Here is a 16,123-nt window from a genome sequence, read left to right as displayed (position 1 = left end):
AGGAGGTCCTGGATATCTAACCACATGGGGGAGGTCGGACAGAGTCGAGAGCTGGTCACTAGGAACCTGTTCGAGGGTAGGGATTTGAATTCTATCTTGTATCCTTGAGAAATTACTTGCAGTACCCAGGGGCTGGTGGTAACCTCTCACCATTCTTCCTGAACCTGAGCAGTCGCCCCCCTACCCTGGTGGCGTCATTTCTTCCGGGAGCTAGACCCTGGGCCGGAGAAGATGGTATCTCTGCTCCTATTTCTACCCTCACCCCCTTTGGGGTAGCTCCATCGACCCGACTTCCCCTTCCCTCTGTAGTCCGTTCTCTGGTTGTAACGGGGTCTACGAAAGGGCTGATACCTCTTACGTTTCTCTTCAGGGAACCCCTTTTTTTCATCTAACGCCTTCTCTAAGATATCGTCAAGCACAGGTCCGAAGACTACCTCCCGAGAAGGGAATTGAGCACAGTTTATTCTTTGACTGCATGTCACCCGACCAACTTTTAAGCCAAATAGCTCTTCTGGCTGTGTTGGACAATGATTGGGTTCTGGCCGTAAATCTAACGGACTCTGCTGAGGAGTCAACAATACAGCGCATGCATAACGCCTTTTTGTATGACCAAACAACTCAATCTTTGTTTCATCAGTCCACAGGACCTTCTTCCAAAATGTAACTGGCTTGTCCAAATGTGCTTTTGCATACTTCAGGCGACTGTTTGTGGCGTGCTTGCAGAAACGGCTTCTTTTGCATCACTCTCCCATACAGCTTCTCCTTGTGCAAAGTGGCTGTATTGTTGACCGATGCACAGTGACACCATCTGCAGCAAGATGATGCTGCAGGTCTTTGGAGGTGGTCTGTGGATTGTCCTTGACTGTTCTCACCATTCTTCTTCTCTGCCTTTCTGATATTTTTCTTGGCCTGCCACTTCTGGGCTTAACAAGAACTGTACCTGTGTTCTTCCATTTCCTTACTATGTTCCTCACAGTGGAAACTGACAGGTTAAATCTCTGAGACAACTTTTTGTATCCTTCCCCTGAAAAGCTATGTTGAATAATCTTTGTTTTCAGATCATTTGAGAGTTGTTTTGAGGAGCCCATGATGCCACTCTTCATAGGAGAATCAAATAGGAGAACTACTTGCAAGTGGCCACTTTAAATACCTTTTCTCATGATTTGATACACCTGGCTATGAAGTTCAAAGCTCAATGAGGTTACAAAACCAATTTAGTGCTTCAGGAAGTCAGTAAAAAGTAGTTAGGAGTGTTCAAATCAAGAAAATGATAAGAGTGCCCATACTTTTGCACCAGTCAAATTTTGTTTAAATGCAGATTGCACATTTTCTGTTAGTACAATAAACCTCATTTGAATCCAGAAATATAACTGAGTCCATCAGTTATTAGATATATGAAACTGAAATAGCTGTTGCAAAAACCAAAATTGTTATAAAGAAAAAAGGTTAACATTAATAGGGGTGCCCAAACTTTTACATATGACTGTATCTGCCCTGTTGAGGGCAGAGCAAAAGTACTGCAGTGGCAGGCGCCAGGAAAGGTCAGAGAGGTCAAGCACCTGCGCAGACGTGGGGTGCTGGGAGCGAGGAAGCAAGCAGTAGAGCGGAGTCGCAAGAAGATGGGAGGTGCCGGACCCAGACCTGCGACACCCATCGGACCGGACCCCCCCGGGTGAGTGTAATAAAACTTATTTTTCTCATCTTTCAAGTCGGATCAGGGGCTTATCTACAGCATTATAGAACGCTGTAGACAAGCCCTGAAAGGCGGTGGCTGTATCTTATAACGGCCAAACCTGGTGACAGGTTCCCTTTAAGTTCCCATAATGACAGCAGGATGAGGCTATACTGATGAATGTATGCACGGATGTAAAGCATATGCATTTTATTTCAGGAATCTATGACATTGGATAAGGTATTTCAGCAATGAGGACTTCATTCTTGAATCACAAAACAGAATTGTAGGTGTATTATCTCATACAAAACCAGTTGTGTGGAAAGATAAGGCGTACATACCGAGCATTACTGCATCCACCGCTCCTCCTTGACAAAACTCGATCATGATCTGGAAAACAATGGCAAGATAGGATCAGCACAAACATTGCATTCTTACTGAATGACAGGTGCCAACATCACATGAAAGGTATACGCAAAATTGACAGCTTCAAATAAAAACAATCCATAAAAGTCACAAACATGCCAGAACCAGTTCTCTAGTGAAAGGACGGTCACAAGGTCTATAATAAAACATGGAAGGGAATGTGTAAAATGCAGCTTCCTCTGTCCACTCCATATAGAAGGTCATTGGAATAATAAGCGCTGTGGAGAGACAGTTATACTGCGGTTTCTTAAGGATTTTTATTTCATGTACATCATCGTAATATTTCACATTTTAGTTCTAGTTAACAATATTTTAACTAAATGACAAATTAAAAATTCCAAAACCTCTCGGGTATAGCACTTTCAGCAATTTCCCACCATTTCTTGCAAATGAGAGCAGGCAGAACTCATATCTAATGTTTTTAGTTATCCAGCCGATTAAAATCTGAGCAATATTTTACACTCTCCACAAATAAGGCAGCACAGAACCAACACTTCAGACCAGAATTTCCTTACACTTACTGGGCGATTTCCCATCTCTTTGCAAAATTCATTTCCCCCCCCTTCCTGCTATGTACCATAAATTTATTTTTCTGTCACAGAAATACGAGGTTTTGTTTTTCTTTGTTTTTTTTTGTGGTGGGGGGAGGAGGGGGAATGTAGGTTTGAATGACTATTTTACGTACTGCAACTCCACCATTACTTCTAGGGTTTTATTTTTACAACACTCCTTGTGAAGTAACCGTGACATGTTTTTCCAGGTCAGTACAACAGTGATACTTACGGTACTATAAATATAGTGTTGTGCTCAAAAGCTTACATACCCCGGCAGAAAATTTGCTGTCTTGGCCTTTTTCAGAGAATATGAATGATAACACCAAACCTTTTCCTCCACTCATGGTTAGTGGTTGGGTGAAGCCATTTATTGTCAAACTACTGTGTTTTCTCTGTTTAAATCAATCATTCATAATGACAACTCAAAACATCCAAATGACCCTGTTCAAAAGTTTACATACCCTGGTTTTTTTGGCCTGATAACATGCACAGAAGTTGACACAAATAGGTTTGAATGGCAAACATCCTCACCTACGACCTGTTTGCTTGTAGTGTGTGTGTGTGTGTGCGCGCGCGCGCGCATATAAAAGCTGAGTGAGTTTCTGGGATCCAGACAGACTCTTGCATCTTTCATCCAGCCACTGACGTTTCTGCATTGTCAGTTATGGGGAAAGCAAAAGAATTGTCAACGATCTATGGGAAAAGGTAGTTGAACTGTATAAAATAGGATAGGGATACAAAAATATATCCAAGGAATTGATAATGCCAGTCAGCAGTGTTCAAACTGTGATTAACAAATGGAAAATCCGGTATAGACCAACAAAAATTCTGTCCACAACTGCCAGGAAAATTGTTAGGGATGCAAAGAAAAACCCACAAATAACAGCTGAAATACTGGACTCTGAAAACTAGCGGTGTGGCTGTTTCAAGACGCACAATGAGGAGGCACTCGAAGAAAAATGGGCTGCATGGTCAAATCGCCAGAAGAAAGCCATTACTGCGCAAATGCCACAAAGTATCTCACATACAATACGCAAAACAGCACAGAGACAAGACTCAAATCTTCTGGAACAAGGTAATTTGGAGTCATGAGACCAAAATTGAACTTTTTGGCCACAATCATAAGCATTACATTTGGAGAGAGGTCAACAAGGCCTATGATGAAAGGAACACCATTCCTACTGTAAAGCATGGAGGTGGATCGCTGATGTTTTGGGGATGTGTGAGCTACAAAGGCACAGGAAACTTGGTCAAAGTTGAAGCAAAGATGAATGCAGCATGATATCAGCAAATACTGGAGGCAAATTTGCAATCATCAGACTGGAAGCTGCACATGGGACGTACTTGGACATTCCAACATGACAATGATCCAAAACACAAGGCCAAGTCGACCTGTCACTGGCTACAGCAGGACAAAGTGAAGGTTCTGGTGTGACCATCTCAGTCTCCTGACCTTAAAATCATTGAGCCACTCTGCGGAGATCTCAAGCGCGCAGTTCATGCTAGACAGCCCAGGAGTTTACAGCAACTGGAGGCTTTTTGCCAAGAAGAGTGGGCAGCTTTACCATTTGAGAAAATAAAGAACCTCATCCACAACTACCACAAAAGACTTTAAGCTGTCATTGATGTTAGAGGGGGCAAGACACGGTATTAAGAAACGGGGTATGTGAACTTTCTATCAGGGCCATTTGAATATTTTGGGTTGTCATTATGATTTAAAAAGAGAAAAAGTAGTTTAACAATAAATGGCTTCACCCAACCACTAACCACGAGTGGCAAAAAGGCCAAGAAAGCAAAAAACTCTGAAGAGGTATATTACACATATACATTCACTTTCAGATAAAAATTGTGTGTATCAAATGTGGATTTATATCACAATTTTTTGAGACGCATAATGTTTTCATGCTTCTAATAAATGGAAATATACTTGGGCATATTTTTTGTGCGACGAGCAAAAGTTTTTATTGATTGTGCAGCAAATCAAAAAATGGCACTACCGGTGTTTCAAGGTCTGTTTCTTTGGATTACAATGATTACTGTATAGGTAAATTATTTTCAATTTTGATAGATTGGACTTTACAAATGTGGCAATGCCAAAAATATCACACATGAACTGTTTCATTGGATGAGTGGGGACATCCACAGTGACTGCAATGGTTTCCTACTTGGCTAAGGCTCTATTCACACACAGGTTTCTTAACTATTTCTGTTCCAGGAACAGAGAAATGAAATTCATGCAAAAGACAGATCTGTTCGATAATGGATGCAAATATAGAGCCAGGACCACTGAACTGACTAGAATGGGGTTTGTCTGGAAAAATACGAAGTATTGCAAAATACTGAGGAATATTTGAACTCATTGTTGAAACATTCAAAACCTGACCCTAAAGTAAGGTGTACACTCTAGGGCTCTGGGGCCATGCTGTGTTGGGCAGGATGCTCGCCATTTACTGGGCATTTTCACCATGTCCTAAGCACATAACACAACCCACACAGTCTAAGGCCCTTCTGGGATACAACTGCTTCCTCTAGATAATGTCTGGTTTCTTCACAGGAAGCCGTGCAGAAAACAAAAGCAGGAGATCAGAGATTCTGTAATGAAGTCAATCATATTGCAAAAGTGTTACCTCAGTGTGTGTAAGCCAAAACCAGGAGTGCGTGATAAATACAGGAGTGGTGACGGGTTTCTATTAGACTTTTCTACTCTTGGTTCCACTCCTGGTTTTGTCTTACACATACTGAGGTAAGAAACTCACCAACTACTAAATGGGTACATGTGGGCTGTTGGCCTATAATAAAAAGTATAATTTTTTTTATATACGTGTGTGTGTGTGTGAGATAGATATATATATCTCTCTATCTATATAATATATATATATATATATATATATATATATATATATACACACACACACACACACACACACACACACACACACACACACACACACACACTGTATATACTGTATGGGACTTTCCAGCTGCACTGGCATCCAAATCCCCCACAATATCCGCATGCTGATCTTACTGCAGATATGCCACCAAAATGCCAAAACAGCTACTGAGGATTAGTCAAAGGTGTAAAATCACGGTCCGTGCGAATCCACCCTAAAGCTAGGCAGAAAACCCGCACTGCAGTTAGGACACCTTGACAGGCACCATCAAGATAAACTGAAATAAAACACATCTTGAGCATTGTACTTTCCTCTTCAACGGATTCTAAACTTAAATCTTTTACTGCTTCACAGGCGAGAACACAAAATTGGCTTTGGGTGTGACGTGTAATCATTGGCACTACAGCGCTTCTATCTGAAATACAGGTTGCCATTTCTCGAGACATAAAAAGGGTGATTGGGTTATCCTTGACTTTTGATGTACGGTCTTTACAAAAACTCATTATGATCAGCCAAGGAACCAAAAACCCATGTGCAGAACAGACGAAGATTTATGTGGAGGAATTACATAGCAAACAGCAGTCGCTGCAAAGAGAGCACTATGGTCTTAGAAGTCAGCACAAGTTTTTATCATTATAGACCCCGTTTCCTCCCCTCCATACTTCCTTTCTCTATACCTAACTATGGTGAAGGTCAAGACACAGCTGTGTTTACGTGAAAAGGAGCCAAAGAGGACAACTTGGCAAACTACGACTTATTTGGGGTTATGTGTAAGACAAAACACTTTGGTGCACCGTGCACTGGGTCCCTTTGAGGGTCAGTAGCTTTTTTTGGCTTTTTCTTTTCAAAATATAGCATGTTTTGGGTATGGCATTTGTGGAGTTCCTCCCAAAAGGTTCTCTAGAAGAATAGTAAGATGCCTGAATAGAAACAGGTTTTTATTTAAGAGGTTTTGTGCAAGATCGGTGTTCATTTTGGGGTTGTATATACTAATGCATGGGCTGGGAAACACTGCTTTAAAGCACTGCTGGCCTAGGTGCAGTCACAACTATAGACAAGCTAAACAAAACATTAGAAGTGGTATTCTCAAGTTGTCTCCTTCCTTCTTGGTTTCTGATGGTGCTGGCTCTCCTCCTTGAATGACAGTTCTGGTCCATTCAGCTATCAGTGTTTGTTCTGAGTGGACACTGCTATCACTAGGTTTACTCAGAGATAACACTGCATTTGAACAAGCACACCCTCAGGACAGTGAGATCACCAGTGAGATTAGGAGACCTGCTTTGAAAGCCAGAGATGGTGGGGGCTGGCAATTTTACAAGTTTTATAACAGCAGGTTTTCAAAATCTGAGATGGAGGGCAAGGGAGGTGAGCAGACAACTGCTACAGGTGCTTCTCACAAAATTAGAATTGCATCAAAAAGTTAATTTATTTCAGTTCTTCACTCCAAAAAGTGAAACTTGTACTATATAGAGTTATTACAAAGAGATCTACTTCAAGAGTTTATTTCAGTTAATATTGATGATTATGTCTTACAGTCAATGAAAACCCAAAAGTTCCCAGTAAATTAGAATACCGTAATTAACGAAAAACACCTGCAAAGGCTTCCTAAGTCTAAAAAGGTCCCTTAAGGTACTGTCACACTTAGCGATGTACCAGCGATCCCGACCAGCGATATGACGCGGTCAGGATCGCTGGTACATCGCTAAGTGGTCGCTAGTGAGCTGCCACACAGGCAGATCTCACTAGCGACATCGCAGGGGTCGGGGGTCGCTACTTACCTGTCACACCAGGCGATCCTGCGTCCTCCCGCCCGGCTTCACGCGTCGCTCGTCGTCACAGCAGGAAGCGCCGCAGGAAGCTGACGACGAGAAACAGTCCAGCCTGTTCTCGCGCGATCAGCGATAACCAGCGGGGGAGCGGGTTGTAGGCAAGTATCAGACACAGCGATATCGCTAGCAATATCGCTATAACGTCACAAGTTATAGTGATATTGCTAGCGATATCTCTTAGTGTGACAGTACCTTTTAGTCTGTTTCAGTAGGCGGTCACTGCTAAAGAAGCTGGCTGTTCACAGAGTGCTGTATCCAAGTATATTAATAGAAAGTTGAGTGGAAGGAAAAAGTGTGGTAGAAAAAGGTGCACTAGCAACCGGGATAACCGCAGCCTTGAAAGGATTGTGAAGAAAAGGCCATTCAAAAATTTGGGGGAAAGTCACAAGGAGTGGACTGCTGCTGGAGTCATTGCTTCAAGAGCCACCACACACAGACGTATCCAGGACATGGGCTACAAATATCGCATTCCTTGTGTCAAGCCACTCATGACCAATAGACAACGCCAGAAGTGTCTTACCTGGGCCGAGAAAAAGAGCTGGACTGTTGCTCAGTGATCCAAGGCGTTGTTTTCACCTGAAAGTAAATTATGCATTTCATTTGGAAATAAAGGTCCCCAAGTCAGGAGGAAGAGTGGAGAGGCCACAATCCAATCTGCTTGAGGTCTAGTGTGAAGATTCCACAATCAGTGATGGTTTGGGGAGCCATGTCATCTGCTGGTGGAGGTCCACTGTGTTTTATCAAGACCAAAGGCAGGACAACCGTCTACCAGGAAATTTTAGAGCACTTCATGCTTCCCACTGCTGACAAGCTATTTTATTTTAGATGAAAATTTTCATTCTCCACACTGCCAAAAGTACCAATACCTGGTTTAAAAACCAACAGTAGCACTGTGCTTGAATGGCCAGCAACCCCCCTGACCTCAACCCCTTAGAGAATTTATGGGGTATTGTCAAGAGGAAGATGAGAGACACCAGATCCCACAATGTAGACAAGCTGAAAGCTGCTATCAAAGAAACCTGGGCTTCCATAACACCTCAGCAGTGCCACAGGATAATCACCTCCATGCCATGCTGCATTGATGCAGTAATTGATGCAAAACGAGCCTCGACCAAGTATTGAGTGCATTTACTGAACATACATTTAAGTAGGCCAACATTTCAGATTTTAAAATCATTTTTCAAGCTGGTGTTATAAAGTATTCTCATTTACACTTGAAATAGATCACTATATAATATACGAGTTTCACTTTTTGTATTGAAGAACTAAATAAATTACCGTATTTTTCGGACTATAAGACACACCCCAAATTTTCAGAAGGAAAATAGGGGGAAAAAAATTAGTGCCTCAAATGGGGGTCTTACAGTCCGAATTCAGGTTACCGGGGGAAATAAATAGCGATGGAGAGTATGGTTACAGGGGGTGTTCGGTGGTCCAGCGATTATATGACTCCCATCCCAGACTGGTGCGGCAGGTTCTGCGGTGCTCATGGTGTGGGGGCTCCACTGACATTTTTTGAAAGCCCGGAGCTCCCACACATCCATTGCTGTGAAAAGGTGACCTCCGGGAAATCCCATCCCAGGCTGGTGCGGCAGGTTCATCGGAGCTCAGTGGGGAGGGGTCCACCGACATTTTGTGAAAGCCCGGAGCCCTGAACATCCCCACTGCTGCAAAGCAGTGGCCGCTGGGAAGGCGCATGCGCAGATTGAGATCTCGTCTCCCAAGATCTCAATCTGCGCATGCACTGCTTTCGACAGCGATTTTCCCAGAGGCCACCCATCACAGCAATGGAAGTGCAGGGGCTCCAAGCTTTTAGAAAATGTCGGCAGAGCCCCCGCACCACTGCACACCGCCGTATACTGCCACACCAGCCTGGGAAGGGAGTGCAACCATCGTCCTGCAGCGTCAGTCCGCCACAGAATCGCATATTCCTGCTGCCGCCACACTACTTGAAAGTATATTCCGACTTTAAGATGCACCCCCATTTTCCAACAAAATTTTTTGGGAAAAAAAAGGGGCTTCTTATAGTCTGAAAAATAGGGTAACTTTTTGAAGATATTCTAATTTTGTGAGAAGCACCTGTATGTAGAAACCAATAGGTTGAAGAGATCAATAGCTCCTCTCCTGGAATGGAACTACCGAGCCATTTTGGCCAGAGTGAGCAGGCATTAGCAGCTGAGCTCCATGGAAACCAGCTGTACACTATGTACAAATAAAGAACTTTATGCAGGAGAAGGAAAGCGGAAAGAATAAGCCAGACAATGACAAACTTACTTACCGTATATACGCTGAGTTTTTCAGCCCCTTTTTTGGGCTGAAAAAGACCCTCTCGGCTTATACACGAGACATGTGCCAGAAAGCCGGCGGGGGAGGGGGTGAGCAGGAGACATCATACTCACCCTCCTGGCATCTGCATATCAGGCTTTGCTACATCTCAGTCCCGTCTGCATCTCCCTTCCTTTCTTCTTCTTCCTGTGCTGGTCACATGGTACCGCTCATTAAAGTCATGAATATGGACATGTCTCCACTCCCATAGTGGTGGAGAGCATATTCATGACTTTAATGAGTGGTACCATGTCACTGCACAGGAACAAGACAGGAGGAGAGATGCAGATGCCGGGACTGAGATACAGCAGAGCTGGATATGCAGACGCCAGGAGGGTGAGTACGACAGGGTGAGGGTGAGCTATGCCATATTCACCTGTCCCTGTTCCACCGCTGCGCTCAGTCTCCCGGGTCCTCTGGCTGTGATGTTCAGGTTGGAGGTCGCGATGACATGATTAGTGCGCGCCCTCTGCCTGAACAGTCACTGCAGAGAGCCGGCGACGCTGAGGAGCAGCAGTCAGCGATGGGAGGCGAGTAGGTCTTTTTTTTTTTTTTTTTTTTTTTTTTTTTTTTTAAATCGCAGCAGCAACATATGGGGCATATATTAATATGGAGCTTGTTATGGGGCCACCATTAACCTTTCTTTAGCATTACATGGGGCATATATTAATATGGCGCATGTTATGGGGCCACGATTAACCTTTCTTCAGCATTACATGGGGCATATATTAATATGGAGCATGTTATGGGGCCACCATTAACCTTTCTGCAACATTACATGGGGCATATATTAATATGGGGCATCTTATGGGGCCACCATTTTACTTTTTTTAGCATCTATTTTTATTTTTCAAATTTACCAGTAGCTGCTGCATTTCCCACCCTCGGCTTATACTCCAGTCAATAAGTTTTCCCAGTTTTTTTGTGGCAAAATTAGGGGCATCAGCTTATACTCGGGTCGACTTATACTCGAGTATATACGGTATTTTCATTCTCTCGTCGGCGCCACAGGAAGCTCAGCAGGAAGTGGCCGACGAGAAACGGCCCAGGACGTTCTCGCGCGATCAGCGATAATCAGCGGGGGAGCCGGTCGGAGGTATCACATGTAGCGATATCGCTAGCAATATTGCTGCTACGTCACAAAACCAGTGACGTTACAGCGATATTGCTAGCGATATCGCTATGTGTAACGGGCCATGCCTAGAAGAAAACTACTTTCAGTAACATGTTATACAGACACTGCAAAAGCCTGCAAAAACATTAAAGATAAGAGTACATTATTTAATAGTTATATGGTATAGAAAAATATATATTTTTAACGTTAAACCTATCACTAGTCCTCCACTACATATAAAAAAAAGCTATTACTGTACTTTTAGTTTTTTCTTGCAACCTGAAAGTTTATAGATTCCTTCATTAGGTCATGTGATCCGTTGGTAAACCACTTACAATATATACGTGCAATATAAATGCTTTTTTAAAACCTCATTTGTACAGAAAAAAAATGTTATACAGGGATAGTTAGGCAGGTAATTTACTCATATATAAGTGAATGCTGCTGGGTTGGAGGGCATGGGGGACCTGACAGGTTCCCTTTAATAAAAATGCATCATGAGGATGAAGGTAATAAAGGGGGTTCCATGGAAATGTACATAGAACACAAAAGAGAAAGTACAGACTGACACACCAGGTGGAAGCTGCAGTGGTAGAAAACATCCGCGCTTCCTTAAAAACACATTAAAGGCCGTATTTACTCTTCAAAAGAGTCAAACATCAGCTTACAGGAGCATGCAGAACAGCCCTAACTGGCGCAAAATACTAACTTTCAAGAGACTGGCTGCTTAATAATCTAATTGCACGCCGATGAAACTTATAGGGGTCGCAATGCAGTGGGCCTTCCTATAGTCTGACCAGAATGTTAAACTAAGAATCTCACGTTCAGTTCAAAAAATTTTTGTCTGGCGCCACTAGATCAACGTATGATTTTTTGACGTCTTTTTTTTTTCAGAATAAACCTACAGGTCATCCAAATGATATTTTTATAGGTCTTTCACTGCCCAAATCACCTGGTGTGACCAAGAGATTTGGGGCATTGTTCTACCACCTCATTTAATATGAAACGCTACTTCCCTCTGTCCTGACTGATAGCACTGGCTCACCCAGTGTGGGCGCTGAGAACAATCCTTCCTTCACTCTGCTGCGGGTGGCCGCTTATAGTACCAGTCATTTCATTTTTTAAATTTAAATTGAGGACCGCCTCTAACCTTTTTCTTATGTTCCCCTCCATTCCAAAGTTATGTGCCCTGTAATAATGATGAAAATTGTCCCTTCAACCAACTGGGTGTGTTCTGCATAAGACTTTAGGGGGGCACAGCCATGTTTTGATTGGCCAAAGTCAAAGATTGAAAAGTAGTCAAAGGAGAAAACGTAAACTAAGATTCTGTGATAAATCCAGTAAATGGTCCTCTTTAAGGCATTTTACACTGCACGGTTATTGGGAACAAGGCTTCCTAAGGTCCCACAATGGAAGAGCAAGACGGGTAAAATGCTATTTTGGTTTGCCCCTCCAAAAGGATAATCACTCTCTGCAGCACATCATCCTGTGTAAACAGGTCCATATTGATTTTGGGATGCCAGAACCACTAAATTAATGTCTCATTAGATGGTTCACTTTTACCTTCTATGAACGAGTAATACACTCCTATGGTAACTGCACCAGATTAGTAAAGGCTAACCATGTCTTTAGGTCATTGCTTAGGGTCCATCATCTCTTTTCTTTAGCTATGCAGTAAATTCTGATAACTGGACATAATTAGAGATGTTAAGGTGCTGGCTTATGAAGAACAAATCATTGGAACTTGCTCTCTGGTACTACCTGATAAGCAAGAGGTGCTTTATATCCCAAGCACAGGGCCAGAAAACACAGAATGGATCGAATTATTCACATTTTTGTCTAATTCAAGCAGTTTGACAACCAAGTTCCACATGAAAACAACAGTCTATTTCCTTGGCTAACCTGCTATAAAATGGACAGCCGCTTATTAAAAGCTTGCTTCCGAGTAACATTATTTTGCATGTAGGTAAGAAAATGCCAACATATGAGCACATCTCCTAGCATCTGGTAATTGTAACTACATTCCTCTTTTCCATTACGAGCTTAGGTGTGTCCCATGAATGCATATGACATAATAATCAATGCCAAATACGCTAGGCAAGTGTACGCCACTTGTGCCCTTACCCCATTCCCTGAATGCTATGTAACATATTCGCATTCCACACACTGCCCTAAAAAGGGAAAATTATGGCATCTAAGGCACAAGAATTAGTGACTCAGCAGGACATGTAAAGCTGCCGGCTTAAAACCTTTAAATGGACTATATCTAAACTTAGACAAACGAAGCAAAAGCTTTAAGTTTCCACTTTCTGCCAATAATCAGATCATGGGTGGGTTCAAGTGCTGAAACTGAGAAACCAGTTGTATTGAGAATTCACATAAATTAATAAATTGAGTCTACTTTTGTGTAATTTATTCTCAGTATATCCTGAGCTGGCCTGTGAAGGCCTCAAAGGTTTGTTTGAGAACATTAGGGATCAGACAGCTTCATGAAAACAAAGGAACACACCAGACAAGTCAGGGATAAAGTTGTGGAAGAGTAAAGCAGGGTTAGGTTATAATAAAATAGCCCAAGCTCTGAATATCCCATGGAGCACTGTTCAATATATCATTCAAAAATGGAAGGCGTATGGCACAACTGCAAACTTACCAAGAAATGGGCATCTACCTAAACAGACATCCCAAGCAACCACACCACTAATTAGGCGAGCAGCCAAGAGGCCCATGGTCACTTGAGGAGCTGCAGAAATCCAAAGCTCAGGAGGAAGAATTTGTCCACAGGAGAACTATAAGGGCTAATTCCCACTTGCTATGAAATCGTACAAATGCAATCAGCAAAAAAAAAAAAAAAAAAAAAATCGGATTGAATTTGGACCAATGTTATTCTAGGATTGTGTGCTCATCTGCGTTTTTTTTTTCCAGCTCGGATCAGATCACGATCGGACTGTTAAAAAAAAAAAAAATTGCAGCATTCTGTGATTGCGGGGGGGGGGGGGGGGGAAGAAAAAAAAAGAAAAAAAAAAAAAAAATCACAGCACTCTGATCATGCGAGTGCGGTCCACTTTTGTACACACCAATTGCATTTCAAAAGCCAGCAAATCACATGCAGGTACACTAAAATCACAGGTTAGTGTATAGATTAATATATATATATATATATATATATATATATATATATATATATATATATATATATATATATATATATATACACATACACACACAGTAAATATACACATGTCAGTGACACACACACACACATATATATACTTATTTATATTACCTAGATAGAAAAGAAAACGTAATTCAGCAGCTGCGGTAGTGTAAAATCACAGCAGGAGCCGACAGAATAGAAGAGATGGATTACATACAGTAAATACATACAGAATAGGTAGATATGTAGATGTCAGTGACTAATTAGTACAGTGTGTAGCTTACTGTACATGTATTTAATGCAAGATTATTTTTCAGGAAATAATGGCATGGGCTCCTGTGCAATTTTAAAAACCAGCAGAGGGAAAGCCGGCGACTGAGGGCAAATGTTTATAGCCTAGGAAGGGGGTAACACCTACGGAGCTTCCCAGGCTATTAATATCAACTCACAACTGTATATTTAGCCTTTACTTGCTATTAAAATGGGGACCCCCCAAAAAATGTGGGGTCCCCCTATAATAACCAGCAAAGGCTATGCAGACAGCTGCGGGCTGATATTAATAGCCCAAGAAGGGGCCATGAATACCTCCCCCCCCCAGCTAAAACATCAGTTCTCAGCTGCCCCAGAAAAGGCGCATCACTAAGATGTGCCAATTCTGGCACTTAGCTTCACTTTTCCCACTTGCACTGTAGCGGTGGCAAGTGGGGTAATAGTTGGGGGGCTTGAATTGTGTGGTGACATCAAGCCCCGCGGTTAGTAATTTAGAGGCATCAATAAGACGCCTATCCATTACTAATCCTATATTTGTAAGGTAAATAAAGACACAGACAGAATAAAGTCCTTTAATTGAAAGAAACACACAGACTCCATTATTCTTAATTAAACCATACTTACAACCTCACATATTTCCTGTGAAGCCCTCGATCTCCTATATTAAAAGTAAAATAAGAAACCAACAATATACCATACCTGTTCATCATCGTGCCCCACGCTGTAATCCATATGTGGTGGATAAACAGTTTTCAACCTGGACAGTGCCAAAGATTTGACCATCCCGGCTGAAAACCACTGTCAAATGAGCTGCTGGCAGCGCAGTTTCAGTTACTAGCGATGACGTCACTGACAATGCCCTCCCTTCACAGCCTGAACTGCGGTGATCTCTGGACCGTGGGAAAATGCCAGTGATGAGGTGACCGCAGCTCAAGCTCAATGTCTTCACAGCAGATCACCGTGACAATTTTTCAGAGAATTACTTCCTGATTGTGGGAACGTAGCTTAAGAAGTCCTGTTTGTAGTTTGCAAAAATTCAAGTAGGGGACACAGCTTGCCTGTAGAAGGTGGTGCTCTGGTCAGATGAGAGCCACTTTGAACTTTTTGGGCAAAATGCAAAATGCTACTTGTGGCAGAAGACCAACACTGCGCATAACATAACCCTGATAAGGAAGCACATTCAACTGTAATAAAGAGCTGCTGTCGGCAGACCCCTGGATGAGGCCGTGATTATCAAGGGGTATAAGGTGCCTGTGAGCCACATGAAGCAGTCTCAGGGGCTTCATGGGATCAACATGTTCGAGACCCCTGTTTTAGGTCAAAGCATATTCATGTGTTCGAATGGCCCAGTCACAGTCCAGACCCAAATCCCATCGAGAATCTGTTGTAAGACTTGAAAATTGCTGTTCACAGACGTCTCCATCCAATCTTATTGAGCTAGAACGTGACTGAAAAAGAAGACTGGGCAAAAATTTTAGTCTCTAAATGTGCAAAGCTGGTAGAGACATACCCCAAAATACTTGCAGCAGTAGTTTCAGTGAAAGGTGGGTCATAAAAGTCAAAAAACTCAAGGGGGCTGAATACAAATGCACGTCACAATTTTCTCTCACACACATTCTGCTTATTTTTCTGTTTCAGATCTGCAGCATGTCATTTCTTTCAATGTTTTTGAAGTGTTTTTCACCCAAACTGGTTGTAAAAAAAGAAAAAAAAACATCAAAAACGTGCACACTGTAGGCAGTGTTTTTCCTGCCAGTAGACACGTTTTCGGAGTAGAAAGGTCTTCTGCAAATATTAAAAAGAAATCTGTCACCAGGTCTTAGCCCATATATTATGCTGCTGTCAGATTAGGTGGCTGAGACACTGATTCCAGTCACGTGTCACT

At 42.4% G+C, this 16,123-nt stretch overlaps 1 protein-coding gene across 1 annotated transcript in view; it reads right to left on the bottom strand.

Annotated features, from left to right (window-relative positions):
• Positions 1-16,123, bottom strand: part of STK10 (serine/threonine kinase 10) — a 143,717-nt gene that overhangs the window by 87,776 nt on the left and 39,818 nt on the right. Inside the window, exon 3 of the mRNA XM_073575220.1 lies at positions 2,014-2,062. Within this exon, the coding sequence (XP_073431321.1) occupies positions 2,014-2,062 (49 nt within the window). The remainder of the gene's footprint in view (positions 1-2,013; positions 2,063-16,123) is intronic.

The sequence above is a fragment of the Dendrobates tinctorius genome, unplaced genomic scaffold (genome assembly GCF_039654945.1).
Source record: "Dendrobates tinctorius isolate UK_male_01 unplaced genomic scaffold, ASM3965494v1 ptg000043l, whole genome shotgun sequence".
NCBI classification, from domain to species: domain Eukaryota; kingdom Metazoa; phylum Chordata; class Amphibia; order Anura; family Dendrobatidae; genus Dendrobates; species Dendrobates tinctorius.
This window is presented reverse-complemented; position numbering and strand designations above follow the sequence as displayed.